Consider the following 26,226-nt stretch of genomic DNA (forward strand, 5'->3'; position numbering starts at 1 on the left):
TATGTTTGTTCAGGAATAGTTTCTAAATTATAGTGTTTATAAATGTCTTGTTTTGAGCATTGAAAGGCTGCAGGGGACAGCAATTTAATAAAATCCAGATTCTCATGTCCCCCACTCAGGAGAATCTACATTTGAAAGCGTAAACATCTGGAAATCCTGGTTCTCTCAATGTAGACTAGGATTTTATGGTAGCAAATCTAGCTTTCTTCATACCTAAGTAACACTCAGGTGTGCAATAATTCCATTGAATCCGGCCCCGGTTATTATGCTGCATCAAAGGTCCCTCACAAAACGACAAGCCCACAAAAATATCATGAACCCTAACAGCTTCAGCAATAGACAGAGAAGATGGCAGGAGTGAGACGGCGAAGACTGTGTCAAACATAGACTACTATATGTTATTAATTTCATGGCATGTTCTCAATGAGGTCCTTCACAACACAATTTCAAACATATGTTAAAAAAGTAATGGTCCACAGCGCAGAACCTGACTAGTAAGGCCTTCAAGAGGGCTTTTTAAAAGTTAAGGAAAGATGTTTATTTGATAAACAATGTAAGCCTTTTCATAATTTGGAAACATTTTATCATTATAATACACAATGATAAGGAAAAAGGAAAGAGAAACAAAGAAAGGAAAGAGACACAAGAGAAGCTGAAAAAGTATATAGAAATGAGAGAATTAGAATTAGGAATGCTCAGTAATGAGCGACTGTATGTCACAAATTAATGTGTCGTTTGTTATGCAATAAAGACAAATGATAGTAAATAGAAAGATGTAAAATATTATGTTTCAAAGTTGTCAGTTAATATATAGTACAGTAACAATATTAGACATAAACTTAAGGAGGTGTGACTACCTCTTCAGTTGAAGGTTGATGAGATCCGTGCATTATAGCCGAATTGTTAAGATAAACCGTTAAAGTAGACCAAATAGATTCTCCTTTAATGGCAAGTGAGATGAGTGATACATATCCTCTATGAGTTTATATTTATATAACAGCCTCCATACCACCAAGCATGGAAAGAAAGGTTTTTCCAGTTCATTGCAATTTTGTGAAAGGCAGTTGCTAATGTGAGATTAATTATACCAATATTTGAAGAAAAGCCATTCTAACCTTCCAAAGGACTACCCAACAATATGTTCATATAGTACAAATGGTGTTTGACTTAAAGATAGAATGTATCCAATTCCAAACTTTTTTCCAAAATTCATTAACAAAATGGTATGTAAACAGGAAATGTTTGTTTTAAATCAGCAAAATCCTAATTTCATGAACAAGAGGTACCATGTAAACTAGATTTGTTTTTGCCTAAAATTGATGGGGTTCTCAATCGTCTCTGGTGGACAAACAATTGAGTTTGAGTGGTGTTTGCAGCACAAGAGGAGTTTCTAAGTTTGAATCATATTTTGTTCCACAAGGCAGTTGAACCAAATCTTGCTCCCATTTCAATTTCACTACTTATCTTTAAAAAAAAAAGTGTATATGAGTGAAACTTTTTGTGTCAGAAACTAAGATATGTAAGAGATAAACTAAGTGTTGGACTTGGCCCGTCTGGCAGGTCCATCCCTGAAGTGTGCTTAGTATATGTGACCGGGGGATGGTGACTCCCCTCCTGAGTGTGTGCGTGGTGAGAGAGACCTGCCGCCCATAGGAATGCATGGGGGATGTATGTGGCTCTGGCAGTTCCCGATGCGTGGGGCGGGCCGGGCCGTGTTTGGTATGTGTGCGCTCGTGAGGTTGAATGCTACAAGATAACATATGTGGCATGCGTGTGGCTAGAAGGGAAGGGCCCCTTCTAGACCTTGGTGTGTGTGTGCAGTAGGTGTGCTGGCGCGTGATTGGCTGAAGCCGGCTGGGCCTTCCCCCACCAGGCTGGCCCCACCCCCCGGGGGTGCGTCCAGTGTCCCTGGCCTGGCCAGCACCAAGAAATTCCTTATAACCAGTTCCAGCTGGTTCTCTCCCTGCCTGCCCCTTTTGGAGACAAAGGGAGCTCCTGTATAAAAGGAGGGTGGGCCCTTTTCTCTCTCTCTTCTCTCTTCCTGCTTCTCCTGACTGGAACCCTGCCAGGGGCTGCTGCTGCGTGGGCTCAGGGTTGGCTGGTCTCCCTGGGCCCTGCCCTGCTCCTGAACTGCTGTTGGGCCTCTGCCCCTCCTAGGAGCTGCTGTACTCCTCCTGAGGTCCTGGACTCTCCCATGGACTTTGCTATCCCTCATCTAGCGCTTGGGAGCGCTTTCCTCCGACCCCTAGCGCTTGGAGCGCTTCACTCTGTCTCCTAGCGCTTTGGAGCGCTTTGCCCGTGTTTCTAGCGCTGGGAGCGCTTCCGTCCACCCGCCGGTGCTACCCGGCCTTGGCCCTGTTCTGCGGGGTTCTACACCCCCAGCGAGTGCCTACCTCGCTACTGCCCCATTCCCGAGGGGGCCTGACCCTCGTCAATTCCCCCCAAGTCACCGCCGCCGGCCCGGGACCCCTCCGTGAAGCCCTCCCCCGGGCCGCGCTGTGATTGGATGGCGGCCCGGGCTTGGCTCCTGACGTCTCCCCGGGCCGCGCTGTGATTGGACGCCGGCCCGGGAAGCTGTGGAGGCGAGGAACGAAGAGCCGAGTAATGCAGGGGGCAGCGGGAGCCTACTCCGCGCCCCTGCTTGACCCCAGGACCGCCGCGACTTCCCCCCGGGGCCCCCAGGAGCGAGAGGGAGCCCCGGAGAGCGGAGAGAGACCGGCGCGCTCGGCGACCGGTGAGTAATGCCGGAGGGGAGGCGGGGCATCGGGCCACATTGCCGGTGGCCGCCCCTCCCCTCCAGCGCGAGCCCGAGTGTGCTCAGAGGCCCCCGGGGCCCCCAGTAACGCCGGGTCCCCCGAGGGGGGACCCCGCCTGGCCATACCTTGCCCCCCCTGAGCCCCGAGAGGCTCCCTCTACCTGTTTGGTCCCCCGAGCCCGCGAGGCTCCACCCAGATAGCCCCTGAGCCCGAGGAGGCTCCACCACGTGCCCCTGACCCTGCCTGGGCCCCGAGAGGCTCCCTCATGGCCCAAGGGGCCGCCATTGATGTCGGGTCCCCCGAGGGGGGCCCCGCCTGCCCACAGTTGTCTCCCTGAGCCCCGCGAGGCTCCACCACGTGCCCCCCTGTTTCCCTGAGCCCCGAGAGGCTCCACCACGTGCTCCCCTGTTTCTCTGAGCCCCGAGAGGCTCCACCATCGCCCTCCTGTCCCCCTGAGCCGGCAAGGCTCCGCCAAGTCCCTCAGCGGCCCAGCACTTCGTGGGCCGCTGCCACGTTTAGGTTTGCCCGGGCCCTTTCAGGCCCCTTTGGACACCGAGACTCTAAGGCGCCCCTGCCCCAGGATGGTCATCTGGCCTAGGGGGTGCTACGGACTAATATGCATGTGATGCTGAGGATTACTATGTGTTGCCCTGCTGATTGACTATGTGTAGCCCTGCTGATGGGGGCCTCTGTTGTGTTATGTACCTTGTCCCTTCCAGCCTGAGTACCCAATGTCTCATGTATGTGATCCCTGGTCAGAGTGAGTCTACTGCTAGTTCTAGGAAGCTCCCAGGAGATATGTGTTCTAATGCCAGTTCCATCAGATGCGTACCACTGGCAGTGGTCCCTTGGCCCTGCCCTGTACCTTTTCCCTGGTAACCCCTGCCGTGCCTTGAACCCCTTGTAAAGTGTATGTTCCTATGTGTCCTGTCTAATACAAAGACTATTTTCATATATACTTCGTGTGGAGTTCCTTTTGTGGGAGGCCTGGGATGTTGCTGTTGGTGGGTGCGTGCGCAAATGCTTCACACATGTCCTCCGAGATAGGCCTGACTGCCCGCGCCGCGTTACCTAGAGGGCGAGCAGGGGTCGACTTTATATAGGAGTGGCGGTCTCTGACTGGCTGTGGCGCAAGCCCTGGCCGGCCGGGGGGGTTCCATTTCTTACACTGGCGGCTAGCGGTGGGATCCGGACTGGTGTTTGCGCAAGTACCACAACGATAACTGGCCTCCCTACAAAAACTCTGTATTGTAACTGGTCGCAAAGAAAGGAGATTATTGTTTTTAGGAGGTTACTTAAATGTCCGTTCTGTGAAAAATGTGTTCTGGTTAGGTGACCCTAGCCCGGGAGGGTAGATCAACCCCCTAGTGCGATGTGTTTTCTGGATTCACCAGAAGGGTGGGATCCAGTGGTGGCAGCGTAATTGGGTTCAATGTGTATGGTCCCTGTTCCTTCCCTGGAGTAATGATACATGCCCCACATGGGGTCAGGTCAGGTTGCTAAAAATGTCTACCCTATGGAAATGTTTAATGATCAATGGAAATGTCTGTTCTGTAGAAACAGTGTCTGTGTACCCTGTTAGTTAGTTGCCCCTAGCTTGGGAGGGTAAATCCTCTCCCTAGTACAATATGGTTTTCTGGATTCCCCAGAAGGGTGGGATCCAGTGGTGTCTGCGTAGCTGTGTTCAAATGTGTATGATCCTTGTCCCTCCCCTAGAGTAATGGTACCTGTGCCACCAGGGTCAGGTTGAGGAATCTGGGCGGTAGAAAACTGTCTTACCAGTCTAAGGGACGATGTGTGGATGAATGTTGAGGTGTGCTGAGTAATGGGGTGTAAGTTCCCTGGGAGGGGGAGCTTGCTGAATCAACGATAATAATGTCCTTCCTTACCCCGCTGAATGTGTTGGATGCATCAAGTCCCCTTACCCCGCTGGTTGTGTTTTAGGCGTCAGGTGTCGCCCTGGCTGAATTTAGGTTGCGTTGTACTGAGACCTGCTGGCGCTGCCGCGGCTCATCTTGTTGTGTTCGTTGCACTGAGACCTGCTGGCGCTGCCGCGGCTCATCTTGTTGTGTTCTAGGTGTCAGGTGTCGCCCTGGCTGAATTTAGGTTGCGTTGTACTGAGACCTGCTGGCGCTGCCGCGGCTCATCTTGTTGTGTTCGTTGTACTGAGACCTGCTGGCGCTGCCGCGGCTCATCGTGTTGTGTTCTAGGTGTCAGGTGTCGCCCTGGCTGAATTTAGGTTGCGTTGTACTGAGACCTGCTGGCGCTGCCGCGGCTCATCTTGTTGTGTTCTAGGTGTCAGGTGTCGCCCTGGCTGAATTTAGGTTGCGTTGTACTGAGACCTGCTGGCGCTGCCGCGGCTCATCTTGCTGTGTTCGTTGTACTGAGACCTGCTGGCGCTGCCGCGGCTCATCGTGTTGTGTTCTAGGTGTCAGGTGTCGCCCTGGCTGAATTTAGGTTGCGTTGTACTGAGACCTGCTGGCGCTGCCGCGGCTCATCTTGTTGGGTTCATTGTACTGAGACCTGCTGGCGCTGCCGCGGCTCATCTTGTGTTGTGTTGTACTGAGACCTGCTGGCGCTGCCGCGGCTCATCTTGTGGTGTTTTAGGTGTCAGGTGTCGCCCTGGCGGAATTCATGTTAAGTTGTATCCCGGACAAGGAAGACCTGCTGGCTCGGCCGCGGCTTGCCTTGGGGAGAGCTGAACGCTTAGTTCCCAGGTGGAAGACCAGTGGAGGGAGGAAGTTCCAAGACTGGTAGGAAGGTGTGTTCTGAGGGTGTTTCTCCTGGGAGAACGCGGAACCTCAGAAGTAGAGGTAGGGTGGGGCATTCTTGCCCGTGACCTCTGGTAAACCTGAGGGTGCGGACCCTAGGTGGAAGGAACCGTGGTAGTCGTGGCTACACTGAGAAAGGGAGTGGAGAATGGCTGTTGGGGGCCAGGGGTACCGCCCCCCCACTTCGGATTAGCAGGGACCAGTGGTATCTGGATGGCTTAGGGCCTGGTCCTAGTCATGGGCAACTAAGGAGTACCAGGTGGGTAGCCTGGTTGGACCTATGTCTTCATTTTTATTTTTTTTTGTTTGTTTTTGTTTTAACTTTTATTATTTTTAATATGGATATGTTTATTGGTCCGGCACTGCGGGCCGCGTCCACGTCCTACCGCCCTGCAGCAGGGAAGTCCATCCCGGTAGTGATTGGTCTCCCCTGCGTTTGGGCTGGGGGGGGCATGTGTTGGACTTGGCCCGTCTGGCAGGTCCATCCCTGAAGTGTGCTTAGTATATGTGACCGGGGGATGGTGACTCCCCTCCTGAGTGTGTGCGTGGTGAGAGAGACCTGCCGCCCATAGGAATGCATGGGGGATGTATGTGGCTCTGGCAGTTCCCGATGCGTGGGGCGGGCCGGGCCGTGTTTGGTATGTGTGCGCTCGTGAGGTTGAATGCTACAAGATGACATATGTGGCATGCGTGTGGCTAGAAGGGAAGGGCCCCTTCTAGACCTTGGTGTGTGTGTGCAGTAGGTGTGCTGGCGCGTGATTGGCTGAAGCCGGCTGGGCCTTCCCCCACCAGGCTGGCCCCACCCCCCGGGGGTGCGTCCAGTGTCCCTGGCCTGGCCAGCACCAAGAAATTCCTTATAACCAGTTCCAGCTGGTTCTCTCCCTGCCTGCCCCTTTTGGAGACAAAGGGAGCTCCTGTATAAAAGGAGGGTGGGCCCTTTTCTCTCTCTCTTCTCTCTTCCTGCTTCTCCTGACTGGAACCCTGCCAGGGGCTGCTGCTGCGTGGGCTCAGGGTTGGCTGGTCTCCCTGGGCCCTGCCCTGCTCCTGAACTGCTGTTGGGCCTCTGCCCCTCCTAGGAGCTGCTGTACTCCTCCTGAGGTCCTGGACTCTCCCATGGACTTTGCTATCCCTCATCTAGCGCTTGGGAGCGCTTTCCTCCGACCCCTAGCGCTTGGAGCGCTTCACTCTGTCTCCTAGCGCTTTGGAGCGCTTTGCCCGTGTTTCTAGCGCTGGGAGCGCTTCCGTCCACCCGCCGGTGCTACCCGGCCTTGGCCCTGTTCTGCGGGGTTCTACACCCCCAGCGAGTGCCTACCTCGCTACTGCCCCATTCCCGAGGGGGCCTGACCCTCATCAATTCCCCCCAAGTCACCGCCGCCGGCCCGGGACCCCTCCGTGAAGCCCTCTCCCGGGCCGCGCTGTGATTGGATGGCGGCCCGGGCTTGGCTCCTGACGTCTCCCCGGGCCGCGCTGTGATTGGACGCCGGCCCGGGAAGCTGTGGAGGCGAGGAACGAAGAGCCGAGTAATGCAGGGGGCAGCGGGAGCCTACTCCGCGCCCCTGCTTGACCCCAGGACCGCCGCGACTTCCCCCCGGGGCCCCCAGGAGCGAGAGGGAGCCCCGGAGAGCGGAGAGAGACCGGCGCGCTCGGCGACCGGTGAGTAATGCCGGAGGGGAGGCGGGGCATCGGGCCACATTGCCGGTGGCCGCCCCTCCCCTCCAGCGCGAGCCCGAGTGTGCTCAGAGGCCCCCGGGGCCCCCAGTAACGCCGGGTCCCCCGAGGGGGGACCCCGCCTGGCCATACCTTGCCCCCCCTGAGCCCCGAGAGGCTCCCTCTACCTGTTTGGTCCCCCGAGCCCGCGAGGCTCCACCCAGATAGCCCCTGAGCCCGAGGAGGCTCCACCACGTGCCCCTGACCCTGCCTGGGCCCCGAGAGGCTCCCTCATGGCCCGAGGGGCCGCCATTGATGTCGGGTCCCCCGAGGGGGGCCCCGCCTGCCCACAGTTGTCTCCCTGAGCCCCGCGAGGCTCCACCACGTGCCCCCCTGTTTCCCTGAGCCCCGAGAGGCTCCACCACGTGCTCCCCTGTTTCTCTGAGCCCCGAGAGGCTCCACCATCGCCCTCCTGTCCCCCTGAGCCGGCAAGGCTCCGCCAAGTCCGCTGCCACGTTTAGGTTTGCCCGGGCCCTTTCAGGCCCCTTTGGACACCGAGACTCTAAGGCGCCCCTGCCCCAGGATGGTCATCTGGCCTAGGGGGTGCTACGGACTAATATGCATGTGATGCTGAGGATTACTATGTGTTGCCCTGCTGATTGACTATGTGTAGCCCTGCTGATGGGGGCCTCTGTTGTGTTATGTACCTTGTCCCTTCCAGCCTGAGTACCCAATGTCTCATGTATGTGATCCCTGGTCAGAGTGAGTCTACTGCTAGTTCTAGGAAGCTCCCAGGAGATATGTGTTCTAATGCCAGTTCCATCAGATGCGTACCACTGGCAGTGGTCCCTTGGCCCTGCCCTGTACCTTTTCCCTGGTAACCCCTGCCGTGCCTTGAACCCCTTGTAAAGTGTATGTTCCTATGTGTCCTGTCTAATACAAAGACTATTTTCATATATACTTCGTGTGGAGTTCCTTTTGTGGGAGGCCTGGGATGTTGCTGTTGGTGGGTGCGTGCGCAAATGCTTCACACATGTCCTCCGAGATAGGCCTGACTGCCCGCGCCGCGTTACCTAGAGGGCGAGCAGGGGTCGACTTTATATAGGAGTGGCGGTCTCTGACTGGCTGTGGCGCAAGCCCTGGCCGGCCGGGGGGGTTCCATTTCTTACACTAAGGGATTAAAACAAGTGGGAAGCAATTCTTGTCCAAACTACTACTTAAGAAATATGACGCCTTTTGAAATGCATCAAATACATCTAAATTAATGTAACAAATACCATCATTAATACAACATGTTTCTAAACAAATGCAATACACAGCAAAATAAAATAAGAGATCCATTGAAAAATAAGAATAGGATGTATTTACCATATCCAAAATATACCTCACCTCATGATAAGCGTATTTACTTCATACAGCATTTACCTCAACCTTTTAACGCTACTCAAAATTAGGTTCTTAAAATCTCCTACTTAGGAAAGAATTCCAGTTCTTTAAATTCAGGTAGCTCTCAGGATTTCCAGATATATGCATAAATAGAAAAATGAGTTCAAGCATTCTTCTTTGCATTCTTGTACTGGTAGTGCTGAATTTATAATGTATGAGCAGCATCAAAGATATGCAGACTTGAAGCTGCATATAGCAGTTTTGCACATTTCCCCACTTGCACTGCACCACTGGACTATACAGTGCAGCCAGTGCAGGAATGATAAAACAAACACTGGCACAGTCAATAGGTCTCACTTTTATTACATTAGTACTACACGATTGGTTTTTTTCAATGCTTGTTTGTAAAGCATTGTTAAGAAAAGAAAAAAGCATTTGAAAGTACTGGAGGAAAAGCAAATGCATATCTTCAGGTTTCACAAAATAAACATGGAGGGGCATATTCACAAGCCCTGTTGCGTCGCTTGTGCACCACGTAATGTGGTGAAAGAGCGATGCAACACAAAAGAGATTTATGAAGACACGCATGGCCACCTTGTGTGGCCCTGAGTGGCTTCCATAAATCCAGAGTAAAGCAACGCAACAGGCATTCCATGCGCTTTGTATGTGTGTTCCCACGCAAGTCCCATGGTTTTTGACGCATTCCCAGACCTACCAGAGCTGGTAAACCTGAGAATGCAGCAAAAAGATACGTCTCCCCTGGTGATGAGTACAGAGGAGAAAAATCTGTCTTTGTCCTTGTTACTTCCTCTTTGTGTGTGTGCTGTGTTTTGCACCACACATGGGTGAATTTGCCTCTCAGGATTGTTTATATGCAGGAAGGTGCCCCTGGCCTGGGAGCTAATGACTGGGCCCGGAGCGTGGGGGACCCCCTTCATGTGTTTTGCAGGGGGGGCCCTCAACTTTCGTTACACCACTCACTGCAAGGGCTGCTGGCACTAAGACTGGCTTCTTTCCTATCTCACTGTGTGTATACATGTAGCTGTTTTGCGTCAGCTGTTCTTTCTTTCATAGCGCCAAGAACCGTTTCTGAACATCTACTATGCAACCAAATTGGAACATAACTGCAAACCCCACAATGCGTCCAGCCATAGCAACGATAGAAAAGCTCTATAGAAGTGATACAGCTGCAATACGGTACGCGTAAACGGCACACAAATAGTTGTATGCAGAAGTGTACTAATATTTATACAGCGTGAAACTATATACAAAGCAGCCCTGTCTTGCACTTTGCTCCTATGAAACAGTGTAACGCTGCATGAAAAAAATCCATCATAGGTATACAGCATTGCGCGTGAAAAGAATGGGTTCTTGTGTTATCAGACAACGGGAGTTATAAATTCTCTAAATATTAAATAGCTTTTAAAATTATTTAGTAAAGAACCCAATGTCTATTGTTCCTATTAAGGTTTTCAGCTTGTTTTCTCGCCGTCCGAGCTCTTTAAATGGCTCGCCTCGCTGCTGAGATGTTATTAATGGGTTCGGTTCTCAGGATGTTATTAATGTGTTCGCCTCTCGGGGGGGACCCGTGTGCGTGCTGTTGCTGAAAGAGCAGAGTTACAGTATCCAACCATCGCTCGGAAAGGTGAAGGGGTGGTGGGAGAGTTCTGTCTCCCCCACGGTGCGCGATGGACCGGTCCTCCGTGATTGGCAGCATTCACTCGAGCTGCATGCCTGCGAGGCAGCCGGGGGGGGTGCGCCGGCCGGGGAGTGCAGGCCTAGAGGGGAAACAGAAACACCCCCAGCCAGGCGAGTTTTTCTGACGTTAGCAGGAGGGAGTAGTCTCTTTCTCAGGAAAGGTAAAAATGTCCTGACTGGCTGATGTGTGTCTGAAGTGCACGTCGGGCTGGGGAAGATACAGCGTCTTATAAGGAAAACATTTGAAGAAAACGGTGCCTTCCCTGGCTGGTCAGACGTATGCAAAAATCCCTCATTGGTCCAGCATGTGTAGTGGCATCGGGGCCCTGCGTTGCGAGATGCACACTGCACCATACGCATGATATATTATTGTACCCAACCAGGAAGATGGGGCGGGGGGGGGGGAGGGATTATTGTCCCCTGTTTGCATTAGGGCCCCTGGCCCTCTTGCTGCTGGTGAGAGCTGAAATCCTGGCAGGACTGACAGTCTCTCACGTCATGCATGCTGAGGAGAGACGCCCTCGCTGCCCGGGCCTCAGAGAGACAGGCCATCAATCAATCAATCAATCAGCTGGATTTGTATAGTGCGCTACTCACCCGTAGGGTCTCAAGGCGCTGAGGGGGGTGGGGGTCGCTACTGCTCGAACAGCCAGATCTTGAGTTGTTTCCTGAAGGAGAGATGGTTCCGGGTGAGCCGTAGGTGAGTGGGGAGGGAGTTCCATGTCTTGGCTGCCAGGTAGGAGAAGGATCTTTCTCCGACGGTGGATTTGCGGATTCGTGGGACGGAGGCGAGGGCGAGGCTGGCGGATCGGAGCTGGCGGGTGGGTGTGTAGAATGTGAGGCGGCTGTTGAGGTACTTCGGGCCTGTGTCGCGGAGAGCTTTGTGTGCGTGGGTGAGGAGTCTGAACGTGATCCTCTTGTTGACGGGGAGCCAGTGCAGGTCTTTCAGGTGGGCAGAGATGTGGCTGTGGTGAGGGATGTCCAGGATGAGTCGTGCTGAGGTGTTCTGAATGCTCTGGAGTCTTTTCTGGAGTTTGGCAGTGGTTCCAGCATAGAGGGTGTTCCCGTAGTCCAGACGGCTGGTGATGAGGGCCTGGGTGACCGTCTTCCTGGCTTCGGTGAGGATCCATCGGAAGATCTTTCGGAGCATGCGTAGGGTGTTGAAGCAGGATGACGAGACGGCGTTGATTTGCTTGGTCATCGTGAGGGAGGAGTCCAGGATGAAGCCCAGGTTGCGTGCTTGGTCCGTTGGCTTGGGTGCGGTGCCCAGGGCAGGGGGCCACCAGGAGTCGTCCCAGGCAGAGGGAGATGGTCCGAGGATGAGGACTTCGCCTTGTCTGAGTTCAGTTTCAGACGGCTGATCTTCATCCATTCTGCGACATCTTTTATTCCTTCCTGGAGGTTGGCTTTGGAGGTGGCGGGGTCGTTGGTGAGGGAGAGGATCAGCTGGGTGTCGTCGGCGTAGGAGATGATGTTGCGGTTGTGTTGGCGTGCGATGGCTGCGAGAGGGCTCATGTAGACGTTGAAGAGGGTGGGGCTGAGTGAGGATCCCTGCGGAACGCCGCAGATGACTTCGGTGGCAGGCCGACTCTCTGGGTTCTTCCGTCGAGGAACGAGATGATCCACTCCAGGGCCGCTCCTTGGATTCCGGTGTTGCTGAGGCGCTGTATCAGGGTGCGGTGGCATATGGTGTCGAAGGCTGCTGAGAGGTCCAGGAGGATGAGGGCAGCAGTTTCCCCGTTGTCGAGCAGGGACCTGATGTTGTCGGTGGCTGCGATGAGGGCGGTCTCAGTGCTGTGGTTTGCTCGGAAACTGGACTGTGAGGGGTCGAGGGATCCGTTGGTCTCAAGGAAGGCGGAGAGTTGTCTGTTGACGGTCTTCTCGATGGCTTTGGCTGGAAAGGGGAGGAGCGAGATGGGGCGGAAGTTCTTCAGGTCCGTGGGGTCCGCGGTGGGTTTCTTCAGGAGGGCGCTCAGCTTGGCATGTTTCCAGCTCTCCGGGAAGGTGGCGGATGCGAAGGAGCTGTTGATGATGTTCCGGAGTTGGGGTGCAATGATGGAGTCGGCTTTGTGGAAGATGTCGTGTGGGCAGGGGTCGGTAGGGGAGCCGGAGTGGATGGTGTTCATCAGGCGGGTGGTGTCTTTGGTGCTGACAGGGGTCCAGGTGCAAAGGGTGGTGGTGGGGGGCGCTGGTTCGATGGTTGGGTGCGTGGTCAGTGCGCCGAAGCTGTTGTGTATGTCGGCGATCTTGCGGTGGAAGAACGAGGCGAGTGAGTCGCAGAGGTCTTGCGAGGGTGTGATGTCATTGTTGCCGGCGCTCGGGTTGGAGAGCTCTTTAACGATGCTGAAGAGTTCCTTTCTCGAGGGTGCGGCAGGTTTTCTTGGAGTTTTTGAGGTCGTTGGTAAACCACAAGGCTTTACTGCTGCCGGGTCTGCTGGGAGGATTCTTCAGTGGTGCGAGTTCGTCGGCGAGTTGGTGAGCCACTGTGTGAGGTTGCGGGCTGCTTCGTTGTGGTCCGTCGTGTTGGTGGGAGGGTTATGGCTGAGGGCGGTGGTGAGCTGGTCGGTGGTGATCTTGCTCCAGCTTCTGCGGTGAGCCTGTTGCGGGTGGTGGTGGGTCGTGGTTCTCCTGAAGTTGAAGTGGACGCAGCTGTGGTCTGTCCAGTGTAGTCCGGTTGAGTGGCAGAAGGAGATGTGCTTGCTGGAGGAGAAGATGGGGTCGAGCGTGTGGCCCGCGTAGTGGGTGGGGGTGTTCACCAGTTGCTTGAGTCCGACGTTGGCGAGGTTGTCCAGCAGGGCGGCGGTGTTGCAGTCCTTGTTGTTCTCCAGGTGGAAGTTGAGGTCCCCTATGAGGATGTAGTCGGTGGAGGTGAGGGCGTGCGGACTGACGAAATCTGCGATGGCTTCGCTGAATTGTGTGTGTGGTCCCGGGGGTCTGTAGATGAGGGTGCCTCTGAGGGTGGTCTTGGGGTCGGTGTGAATCTGGAAGTGAAGGTGCTCGGCGGCGGTGAGGGTGTCGTCGGAGTTGGTCGTGATGCGGATGTTGTGTCTGTGGACGATGGCGATGCCTCCTCCGGTTTGGTTGACGTGGTCCTTCCGGGTGATCTTGTAGCCCTCCGGATGGCTATGGCGATGTCGGGGGCTGAGGAGGCATTCATCCATGTTTCTGTGAGGAAGGCGACGTCTGGTGATGTTGTGTCGAGGAGGTGCCATAGTTCGACGGCGTGCCTGTGGACGAAGCGGGTGTTGAGCAGGATGCACTTGAGGTGGTTGTTGCTGGCGCTCGGCTTGGCGGGTGCGGTGCAGGTTCGGAGGCAGGTGAATTTGCAGGCTTGGCAGGTGAAGGGTCCGTGGGTGCGTTTCGGGGTAGCTCGGTAGCAGGCGGGGTTCCGGCTGGCATTGAGTGCGTGGAGGGTGGCGGCGTCGTAAGTTCATCGGGTGCATTGGCATCGTTGAGGGCCAGGGGTCCTGGCACTGTGTGCGGTCCAGGCACGGACGGGCGCAGACTGGCTTGCCTTTGGCGTGCCTTCGGCGCACAATCTGCGCATCTGCTGCGCGTTCGCTTCACATGCCAAGGTTACTGCACCTGCTTCTGGCGGATAATTGTGGTCTAGCTGGAATAGGGTCAGTTTAACGCTATTCTTTCCTATAAAACGTGGGCCTACTCCACTCGTATCAAATTGTTTCCTCCATAAGCTAAACCAACAGAGGTACATTTTATTATTTTCATGACTGACACGTCTAGGCATTTTTCAAATGTGTCTCATGGGCTCTTTGCAGAGGTGGAAACAACTACAAACTGTTTCACACATGTGGCAATAAGCATGAAATTCAATATAATGCAGCCCTTCTTATTGTAAATCTGGTATTGACTTCAACAGCTGAATTATACTGGTTTATGCTCAAGAAAAGTAACAAATGAATAAATAAGATACAAAAATACGTGTTTAGCAAACTCCACACAGCATTATGTGGCTAGAAAGTTGTTATTTAATGGACTGAATATAGGGGTTATGTGCAAGAGCTGCCCCCAAGTGAAATGATGAGGAGCATCACAGAGGACAGTTAGCAGCAGTCTAAGATAGGGAAAGCAAATGGGTTTCAGGGAGAAGAAGGGACCAGGCAGTCCTTGATTTGTAATAAAATAAGTGCAAGGGCTCTCATCCGGAGGTCACTGCAGCTTGCACCACACATTGCCCCTGCCAGCGCTGCCATTGATAGTAACAACACAACTACTACTCCTACAAGTGCGATACTTCGGATTATTTCAGGCCCCCAAGGCTATAAGAATGGTTTGGGCGGCAGGTAATAGTCATTTATAATGTATATTGAATCAATAATTAACTTTTGTTGAGCTCATCTTTAAATTAGTCTGACAGCACCACCTTCTGGCAAACTGTCACAAGCCCCTGTGTTGACAATTAAGTGCCAGTGCGAGCACCGGAAACCACAGTCTCAAAATAAGCACTGGGGCCAGGATAGTAAAATCTATTCTAACTAATGCAGTGCTGTGAAGGCTCAACAGACTACAAATCTGAACATGGGCAGTAGTGTCTGGATCCACCTTGGCAGAGCCAGCCTGCTGCCTCACCTCGCCTTAAGGAAGCGCCTGCCCTGATCTCTCTTCTGATTCGCTGATCCAGCTTCAGCTTTTGCCGCGTCTCTAACCTCTCCAGTCTTTCTCTGCCAAACTTCATACATTTTGGGGCCGATTATGATGGCGGATTTCCCGCATCCACCCGGCCGGCGGAAGCCACCGCCGGCCCGGAGGATGCGAGAAATCCGCCGGGGAGCCCTGCAAGACCCACCGCCATATTAGGATGGCTGGTGGGTCTTCCTATCTGTCCGCCGCCTTTCCGCCGCGGGCGGATTGCGCCCGCGGTGGAAATGCATTAACATGGCTGGCGGTGTCTATCAGACACCGCCAGCCATATTAGGATGACAGCGGAAAGATGCCTTTACATGGCGGCATTTCTGCCGTGTAAAGGCATACAAATTTGTGTTTGGGGGCCCGTTGCGGGCCCCCAGGGGTGAAGGGGGGTGGGGGGTGCACATGGGGCGTACCTATGGTACCCCCCTGCATTTGCCTGCACAAAGCGGCAGGCACCGCGAGGTGCCTGCCGCTTTGTGCATGCAAATGCACAACTTACTTTTTTAACATTGCGGCGGGTGCTGCTTCAAGCAGCACCCGTCGCAATGATAAAAATACAGGATGTGACCGCCAGGGTGGCGGTCACATCCTAATTAGCACGGAGGGACCGCCGCTGCCCCTGCGGACGGTCCCTCCTCCTCTAGGGTGGCGGACGGACGCAAGTCCGTCCGCCATCCTAATGAGCCCCTTTATGTGTTATTCTGGAAAGTGTTTTAGACAGCTTAGGGTCGATTCCGATCCGGTAAAAAGTGCTCCGAATCGTCGTACGGAGCGTTTTTCCCCCGTACGAATCGTACCTGTAAACGTCCCGTACCTACGATGAAGTACGATTTGTACCAGGAGCCGTACTCCGTACGAGTCGTACAAGACACCGTACGACTAATCTCCGTACGATTCTCCCTAGGAACCCGCTGTACACGACATCTGTACGGTTCGCGGCTGGTTTTTATGACCCAGCAAGTACGATACGTGTCGGGTACGCTACGGGAGAAAACAGCCGTAAAAGCAGAGTTCATGCCAAAAGAGGTACGGAACGGCCCCCCGGGTACAGTGCGTACCCCCCATGATCGCAGGGGTACGCAACGTACCCCTGCGATCATGGGGTGTACGAGCCGTACCCCCATTGTACGATCGGTGTACGAGCCGTACCCCCATTGTACGAGCCGTACCCCCATTGTACGATCGGTGTACGAGCCGTACCCCATGTATGATCGGTGTACGAGCCGTACCTCATGTACGATCGGTGTACGAGCCGTACCCCCATTGTACGATCAGTGTACGAGCCGTACCCCCATTGTACGATGGGCGTACGGCTCGTACACCGATCGAACATGGGGTACGGCTTGTACACTGATCGTACAATGGGGGTACGGCTCGTACACCGATCGTACATTGGGGGTACGGCTCGTACACCCCATGATCGTAGGGGTACGGTGCGTACCCCTGCGATTATGGGGGATACGGACCGTATGATGTGTATGTGTTTGTGTGCTTTTCCGTACGACTCGCCCTTATCTGACGTGGACCGTACGAATCGCGTCCTCATACCCCGGTCCGGATTGTACTCGTCGGGTCGTACAGCATGTGTACCAGTCGTACGGTATGTGTACAAGTCGTACGGTTCACGGTTTCAGCCTTGCAATACGTACGGATCGCGACGATTCGGACTCACGGAATACGGATCGTACTTCGCGACTCGGACGGACGGGTACGATTCGTATGGAGAGGGTTCCGGATACAAATCGTATGGACGGTTTTTTTCCCGAATCGGAATCGACCCCCTTGTGTACATATATTTTTATCTAGCTTAGTGAGACACAGTTATGTTTTTGTTAATATTGCTGATCTTTTGAACTGGAGAGCCAAGATCTGTTCTAAAGATTGTTTCCCTTTAGAAGCAGGATGTTTTTGTGTTTAGAAGAACTTTACTTTGACTATGATTAAATAAGTTAAGAATTCATTAACCCATATGAGAATGTTGGCTTTTTTACCACAACAAAAGCCTCTGAATAGAATAAAAACAAAATTGGAACAGGAGTACACTTAAATCGAACAGAATCTTTTCTGGTTTGGTGTAAATTTGTTCAGTCGTGTATTAAGTTCATTAGGTAAAGGAGAGAAAGTATCTGACTGGATATGGAGCCTGATTGGCTGTTAGGAGCAGAATATTTTACTCTGTCGTCCACTTTCTACTGTTGAATGATGTCCTCAAATTGCTGTGACGTTTTTAAACAAGGTCTGCGAAAAAAAAAATGTTTTTTCTAGTTGGGCAGGCTGGACACAGCTCAGTCATCTGCAGAGCGTCAGGATCCCTAGACGGGTGGAAATACCATGCATGAATGTCACTTTATACAAGTGCTTAATTTGTACAGGTGACTGGAGGTGCTGGGCACTAACATCTGTAGTTATGAACGACAGGGGCAACCCTAGAACCTGAACCATGGGTTAAATAATACTGAATTCCAAAGAATGGTTCAAGTATAGTGCTAGAAATAAGAAGGAATTTAAAAGAAAATAAACTGAATCCTAAGAGCGTTTATTTAGAAATAGAAAAAATAAAGAAAAGAAAAAGCCCAAACCTTGCGAGCGCCATTACTGTTTTATGTAAAAAAAAAAGTATTTGATAATACATTTTTCAAATTTAAAGTGATTATTTGTACATGGGTTTTGGGTGTTTTACTAGTTAGCTTAGCTAGCCTTTGGACTTTTTCTTTTTTTTTTCTATTCCTAACTAATTGCTCCTAGGATTCAGTTTCTTTTGTTTCAAATTCCTTCTTGTTTCTAGCACTGTACTTGAACCATTGTTTGGATTCCAGGGCACTCACTTCTGGCAACATGGACTTACTTTGTATCATCAGACTTTAACCCAGACCCAGGCATGGACCATGAGCAAGAGAGAGAACCACAGACAAGTAAGAGAAAAAGAAGGAGAGAAAAAAACAATGACGAAAGGAGACAAAGGGCGAATATAGTAAATAAGAGCTTGTAATAATGAGATAAGGAAACGGAAAATGTACGATAGAGTAAAGGGCATGGGGTGGAATCTTGAATTTGAGAAATAATTTCCCCCGGCAACGTCTTCTTTTCTATAGCCCATACTCCTCAATTCACATATCAATGTACGGCCCAAAGGGTTATGCTTTATAATAGATTCTTTTTTTTAAATTTCCTACACAATAACAGTTCTATAATTATTTCACAGTATGTATATCCCGTTTTCATCAATATAAATGCATATCCTAGGCGGCTTGAATACAGGTCAACATGAGAATCACAAGTTTTTGACTTCAAAACATATGATCAGACCTCATACATCACAACAGTTGTTCATACACATGCTAAAATATTTACCATTATCTACAACACCTTCGGTCTCGAATCTTTACAACCATTTCGATTTTAATTCAATACTTTGTACAACTGTGGCTTAGATTCACTCTTTTCTAAACCACAGTAGTGTGTCAGATTTGAGGTTTTGCTACCACATTTGTATTGTACAGGAGACCGAATGGATCAAAAAAGAATATAATTGTACGTGACTGTTCATTTAAGCCTAAAACACCCCACCTCTTGCTGTCCATGACTTTATATTAAAAACGGTAACACCCGACCTTTTACAATTAATCAATCAATCAAGGATTTATAAAGCACAGTGAATCAGGCGTGAGGATCTCAAGGCGCTAGAGTTGCTAAGTGCTTTTTTTTTTTTTAAACGAGGGGAAAGCAAGGAGAAAGCGCGAAAAAAGCAGGGAAGAAACAAGGAGAAGGTGCTAAAAATGGGGAAAAGCAAGGAGAAGGCAGCGAAAATGAGGGAACATCAAGGGAAAGGCACTCAAAAGACAGGTGAAAAAGCAAGGAAAAGACAGGAGCAAAGTGATGCAGCAGCATGGAGAGCTGGGCCTGGGCCTTCTCACTGGGGTAGCACTGATGCTTCCATTAAGTAGGTTCTAGCAGGAGGGAAGGGCACCGGAGCCAGTGGGCGGGGCTAGAATGAGGCGGAGGGGGGAGCGGCAGGCAGGAGAAACAATGAGGGAAAATAACTGTTGTACCTGGCATTCTGTGTGGGACTATAACCCGCCGCCCTGATAGGAACATGAGGATGTTGAGAAGGATTTTCAGCGGCAAATAACGAAGGCTAAAGTGAAGGGTCTGTACATTGGTGAGTCAAGATTTTCTAGTAATGGAGCATGGAAGACAAGATAAGGCGTAAAGGAAGAAAAGGGTGTTTGGAAGCAGGAATATTTATTATCTTGAAGGGAAAGATAAGACACAGACTGCGGGTGGATAATGATTCTAAGGTGCAACAAATTTAGATTTCTCCCATCATCTTTCCAGGTGAAGTTGGTGGAGCCATTTGAGACACAGGTCAAATGAGTGAAATAAATTGGAAAAAGGCAAGATGTATGCAAAAATGGAGCTTCGACTCTCATTAAAAGCGGCAGAATTCCGCCCAGAGTGATAATCCCAAGTGAAATTCCACCACCTCCAATTCCAAGTGTCTCCTAGCCTGGAATCATCAGGTCTGCATACTCGGAAATGGATCATTCCTAGCCCAACGCACCAGACCCCCTATTTAATGCTGCAGGTGCTGAGGCTGAGGGTAGCAGAACAGCCTGACCCCTGCCCGACTCCTGCAGGTGCAAGGGGAGAGCAGACATTGCTCCCCTCAGACAGCCTGAAGACCACACTTTGCTTATGTGCACCAATGCACATCAACAACAGAAACTCAAATACATCAAAACACGTGTTATGAATCCATTAGTCCATGGTAGGTACAGAACTTACTATTCCAATAAGATACGGGCTCCCGGCATCTCCAAGCAGGTGCCCCACCATGGACTGCAGTGCTGTTGCGGTGGATCTGCGTGTCGGGGTCACTACGTACTGCAACACAACAGAAAACAATGATCAGGATACGTATTTGAAGATAGTAGGCACACACTCTGAGCATTTGGGGGTATATGTAATGTACATAAACCATGTGGTTGAATTTAAAAACATAAATCAAGATTTGAAAACAACCGTTTGGGAATCACATGCAATGGACCCTCTTGATGTTCATGAACTAAAGCATATAGTCTTGACTCAGAGGCATAGTCCCTCAACTCTATGCCCCACTGACCACAAATGGGGCTTAATGATAATATATTCTTTACTCTGCTCCCTAGTGAGTGTATTTCACTATTTTGGGGTTGGTCCAAAGCCAGGGAACCTGCCCTCCCTTCCCCATTGAATCACGCTGAGGTGGTAATTTCCCTGTATGTACTCCCCACCACAAGGCCAAGTAATCATAAACTGACCCCTGACATACACCCTAAGTAGCAACACTGAATTCTACGTCGTTTTCAAAAAGGTTCAGGATAGAACCATATTACCTCACCCAGAATGCAAGGTTAGCGAACAGTAGACCGCCACAGGTTACTGAAATTCAAAATCTACAACCCCTTAAAGACATTCATATTTACACATAACATTTTCCCCTTAGAACAAGAACTGTATGAATGAGTGAATGAAGCTAAACTTATAACGCGCAACTTTGCCCTACGGGCGTCAAGGCGCCTAACCAGACATAGTCCCGGGTCAGAGGGCATGCTTACTGATAGGCCTCGATGAAAAACCGCGTTTTTAAGACTTTCGTAAAAAGGGCCAAAGAGGGTTGAGTTTTTAACTCGGAGGGGTTCTTAAAGAACTGTATTGCTTTAAGAACCAATCTCAACTAGTCATTACAATAACAGGAGACAACAAATCATTTTGTTACATAAAGAAAAGTAGGGTTTCTTTGTCTCCTCTTGGAATGCCCGGTTACAGAAGGAGAATAGGGCGAATCAGTACAATCTTGGTGAATTTGAGAAGGAATAGGATGAGAATTGACCACTTCAGATTGTACAACTGAATATTAACTACAAAAATATCGACCTACAACAATATTGAAGTAAAGAAAATATTTTAAAAAACAAAATGGCCAACTCTGTATTTATAATTAAAATAACAAAAATACTATCCAGTTTCAGAGTCACGTCGGTGTAGGTGACTTCAGTGTTTCGTCAATTCACCGGGCCACCGGTTTGCGACCGCCTGGTTAGTTGGGGCCAATTATATACTTTCTCAGGGATTCCATTTTCGTACAGCGTTATTTTTAATGACTTGGCACGCCGCGCGCCATTCATGACATTTTTCAGGTTCGGACAGCAAACAAGGTTGATGGCCAGAATGCCAGATGTAGTTTTGGTTGATGTGTTCCAGTACATTTGGGAAGAGTCAGTTTCAGCTGCAGATGCCCTGAAGAAGTTCCAAAAGGAACAAAACTCGTTGGCTGATTGAATATATTCTCTTTGACAAACTAATGAATTTAGGGACTGTTTGGATAATTTCGTTTAATGGAGTACTGAATAGTGAATGAAGAAATAATTAACTACTCTTTTGTGAATTAATTTTGGACTGCCAGCCACTCAATGGGAACTTCTTTGAGGCTTGACTCAACATCTGTGAGTGAGGTTGCTGCCAAGGAGACTGAGGGCTTGGAGGCCAGAGGCGGGGTCCCTTCTGATCTCCCACTAATGTCACGGAGAGAGGACAGCCGGGGCCGCCAGAAAGCAAGACAGAAAGGGGTGCATACGAGCGGCTACCCCACTTGTCCGAAATTGAAAGCGGGTCCCATTCCTGGACCTAGGACACTGAGGAGCCGGGGTGAGAACTGATGTGCTCGGTCCCCGCAGAAGATGTGCATCACTGGCTGCAGTGCTGCCGGAGACCATGCGACCTGAGGGGTGCCAGAGAAAGCCATCGGAGGTGATGCTGCATGACTCATGCTTGCCCATTGAAGCCGTGGCAGAAATCTAGGCTTGTGACACGTTAGCGCATGCAAAATACAGTAGGGCCATGTACAAACCCTATTTAGCAAGTCACAATTTTTTGCAACTTGATAAATAGGATATGTTACTCGCTAGTTGGAGGGGGTGTTCCAAGGGTGTCCCTTCCTAATAGAGACTCACTACCCTATGTAAGAATGTTTTACAACCGAAATTGCGGTTGCAAAATACTTGCAATTTACAGCCCTCTTGAAAAGGGTGGTAACCCATTCGCAAATGGGAAGGGGTCCCGATGGAACCCCTTTGTGAAATGCAGGGGAACATATTTTTTAGGGGCAGGCAGTGGTTCACTACCTGCCTGAAAAAATTGAACAAAAACGTTTCATTTTTCTTTTTCTAAATGCATCCCGTTTTCCTTTAAGGAATACAGGCTGCATTTTTTTTAAAACTGCTTAATTTAAAAGCAGTCCCAGACATGGAGGTCTGCTGAGCCCAGCATCCACCATACCTGGGAGGGCCAGCCATTCCCAATGGGGTTGCTATTGCGAGTGCCTCATGAATATTGATGAGGAATGCAATTTGCGACCTTATTGGGAATTTCAAACAGTGTCTCTGACACTGTGGTACATAGCATTTTGCGTATATCTGGCCCAAGGTGAGGTAGGTTTTGAAAGTAACTAAAGTATTGTGTGGTAGCACATTGTCATTTACAGGCAGCATAGCTTCCATTGGAATGGTTACTAAATCTACACAGAAATAGTTGTATTGATAAAATTATATAGCATTCAAATGATATTGTGTGGAAATTGGATTTCAGTGAATATTTATCATTGTGCATCACCAAGTAAAGTGTCTTTATTTGTTTTAATCCAATTAAAATCTCTGTTACCAGCACACATCAGAATTACAAAAAAAAGTGATTCATTATTGCTTTCCTAGCTGCTGAATGCACACAGTTCATATATGGGTATTTACATTTTATTGTGTGTTGCAAAAGCAATATCCTGCAGCCTTTCATTTCACACTCCCTGTACTACAGCTAGATTGTCACATTATTCTCTTTTAAAACTACTCACACTTTGCAGCCAGAAGAATAAAAGTAAACATCAGTCCCCATGATAAAAAAATAAGCAGCAATTTGTCAGAATACATTCTTTGATATTTGTGCTCTGTCTTTGAAGCACCAGCAAATGTGACAAGATAAACACTAGGGGGCAGATTTACAAGAAAGTGACGCATCTGTAGAGATGCGTCACTTTCCATGCGCTACCCATAGAAACGTTTGTGCCACCATGGATGCACCATATTTACAATATGGCGCACCATGACACAAAGATTGATAGATAAGTCAGATAGTCTGATGCATCGGTTGGTGCAAAAGTCACACATTGCTTGAGTCATGTCGCAAGCACAACACAACTCCAGCAATGCATGGGATGACCTATCCTCATTGTGCTTCGTCACTCCTTACGCTTGCTCCAAGCAGGCGTAAGGTTTTAATGCAGGGGCGTCCTAGAAGTGGCGCAGTGAAATCTTGTAGATTTCACTTAGTCACTTAGTCACTTCTACGAGGCTTTTTTGCGTAGGAACGCCCACCCTGCATACATTATACCTGATGCAGGTATAATGTGACACCGGGCTTTACAACTTGATGCAGCTCCCTAGATGCGGCGCTTTGTATACGGGCCGCAATTTTACGCCGCCACTGTCACAAAAAGTGAAGCAACAGCGGTACAAAAATCACGCAAGGGGCTTGTAAATCTGTCCCTGAATCTAAAGGCACCTTATCTTATTGCTTAGACTTTCCTTACCCACCAAAATCGGCTTGTGACTCATAGTTTGGGAAATGCTGCTTTAACATATAATTCGAGTGGACTTTATGTCAACAATTTGCTCATGTCTGCATGACTTTTTTTGGCTATCTCAGTTCCCTGTTTCTTATTCTATGGCTTTACTCACTATTCTCATGATTTTCCTAGCCTGCCGCTTTTACTCTTTACTGTTATGTCTGATTGGATGAGTTGCATCCTTCCACAGCTCCTGTGAAGGAACTATTTTTTAACTTCTCAGCTTCCCACTTTAATTCACTTTTAGCACTCCTAAGGAGTTTATTGCTTTCCTTCCTCGCTACACCCTGTCTCCCCGCTCCCAATCTCTCTCTTATTGCTTCCTATTCCTCATATATCCACTACTTTCCTCTTTCTTTTTTTCTGACCCCACTTCATAGTTTTTTTTGGTTTTGTTTTTACAAGCGGCCCGAAGTCGCACATTGCTCCAGGACCACTCACTTATATTCATTTCCTCAGCATCCCATCCGCACTTTACTTCTCAACTTACTGTTCATAAATGTTCATTGGCTATCTTGGAACAGTAAATTAATAACAAAGTATAACAACCTAAAATTCCAAGATCACCACCAGTAAATCAGCAACATCCTCTCAATGGCACAATCATCTTGAATGTATTTGTTTCTTTAATCCAGGATAGCTGCAATGCATGTGAAAGCATAGGTTACCATTGTTGAATGGTTGTTGTCATGAAGCAAAACAAAATGCGTCCCAAGTTGGCCACTCATTTAAGCACATGTGTACACATGTGTGCTGATGCACCGATCACAATCTTGGATTTTTTATTACATTTTACTATTTACTCTTTCAAGAGAGCTAACTAACATTTTTGTAAGTTAATAATAAACTATATGGGATGCCAAAGCAAAGCATTTGTAAGACTGACAGATGTGCGTCTGAGTTTCAGAGCAAGACTGATAAGCTTTGCCAATGCTTGTTCATGCATGTGCTCTCGAACATTTTTGTAATCCCTCCCAATGCCTGACTTGGAAAGAGTACTTTTGTCATATCAAGATGAGATTCTCTGCAGTTGGTGAATGCTGAGGGGTTTTTATGATATTGATTGCTTCTTCCAAGCTTTGCTAAAAGAGTTCCTTATAAATAAAGTATGCATATATGTAATGGCCTTAGGAAATCACTTCCAATGACCATGAACAGTCATGTTGCATCATATTATGTCTCGTTATTTTTGTAAAGCTAAGCAAGTTCTCAGAGGGAGTCCACTTTCAATGGGAAATCGGCTGGGATGATTTCCATTATCCACCTGCAGACTTCTGCATTTTAAAAAGATATATATATGTATATATATATTTTTTATATTTATTTTCATTAACAGTTATTGACATTCACATACAGTACGAAGGATTAGGCAAGTGCGCTAACAGTGGTGACACACAGCATTCATTGAAATAACAGTGTTCCCATTGGAAGGTATGGGGACGGGACAGTATCAGGATCAGTTCCACGGGGGGGCTACATACATTCCCACTATAGGTATTCCATGGTTCCCAGATTTTAGACCATTTTCGGCGGCAGCCCGAGCAATATAGACTGTCTTTTCCTGAACATGCACCAATCGAGGTCTTTTTCCAGTCTGAAAGTGTGGGTGCGTGAGAAGCTCCCCAAAGCTGTGCAATGTTCCTTTTCCCTATTGTTAGCCCCAGATTGACCCAGAGTGTTTAGTGACTGTTTAAATCCGTGGGTTCCCAGATGTTGAAAAGGCGTCTATGCGCTTCTGGGCGGATAGGAACTGCAAGAACCTTGCTGATTACCTTGTGTATTTTTCCCCAGTATGCTTGTATGTAAGTGCAGTCCCAGATGATGTGGATGAACGTGCCTAGTTGAGTGTAACCCCTCCCACATTCCCCCCCCAGCCACTCCCATGCGTAGTAGTTGGGGCCTCGTCACATAGACTCTATAGAGGATTTTAAGCTGTATCAGTCTCAGGCACGCAGATATTGCAACTATTCTTGGGGAGGCTACTGCCTCCTGCCACTCCTCATTGTCAATTATCATTCACCCATTTTTCTTGCAGTGCGTGGAGGGGGTCCTCCATGTTATTTATACATTTTTTTGTATATTAGCGAGATGGTCTTCTCTGGCAAATGTCTGTCGAGTATTCTGTAGGAAGGAGCGATCGAAGTGCGTGAGTCGCCTGTATGCAGCGAAAGCGTTCCAAGTCCGCTAGTTCATATTGGTATTGCAGTGTGGTAAACAATTTTATCTCGCTCTTGTCCCAGAGGTCTTGGGCACGCGAAACTGTCATAAGCTCCCACTTGTCAAGCCCTTTCAATTTCCACAGGTCTCCCAGCCGCTGGGAATTCCACAACGTGGTGGCCAGTATGAGCTTCATCCCCCAACTCAGTGACCTATTAGCAGCGTGCTATACAGCAGTAGAATGTTTAGTAGGGCTTGTGAGGGGATATCTGCCTGGCTTAGAATATAGCACCCGATTAAAGGTTCTTCCAGGGAGGAGCCAGCTGTCCATAGAGTAACCTGGGTCATCTAGGCGACCATAGGTACCATGATGTATAGCTACGAGGTGCGCCACCCAATAGTATTTTTTAATATCTGGCAGGATATTTCCACCATCATACCAGCTGAGGGTTAATTACTGCAAAGCGATTTGCGGTTTACCGTCCCACAGGAGATCTCTTAGAAG

At 49.6% G+C, this 26,226-nt stretch overlaps 1 protein-coding gene across 1 annotated transcript in view; it reads right to left on the bottom strand.

Moving 5' to 3' along the window:
* The window catches only part of LOC144824453 (protein spinster homolog 3-like), a 340,991-nt gene that overhangs the window by 34,414 nt on the left and 280,351 nt on the right, over window positions 1–26,226 (bottom strand). The window contains exon 10 of the mRNA XM_078683551.1: window positions 19,694–19,792. Within this exon, the coding sequence (XP_078539677.1) occupies window positions 19,694–19,792 (99 nt within the window). The remainder of the gene's footprint in view (window positions 1–19,693; window positions 19,793–26,226) is intronic.

The sequence above is a fragment of the Lissotriton helveticus genome, chromosome 3_1, assembly GCF_964261635.1.
Source record: "Lissotriton helveticus chromosome 3_1, aLisHel1.1, whole genome shotgun sequence".
Lineage (NCBI taxonomy): Eukaryota > Metazoa > Chordata > Amphibia > Caudata > Salamandridae > Lissotriton > Lissotriton helveticus.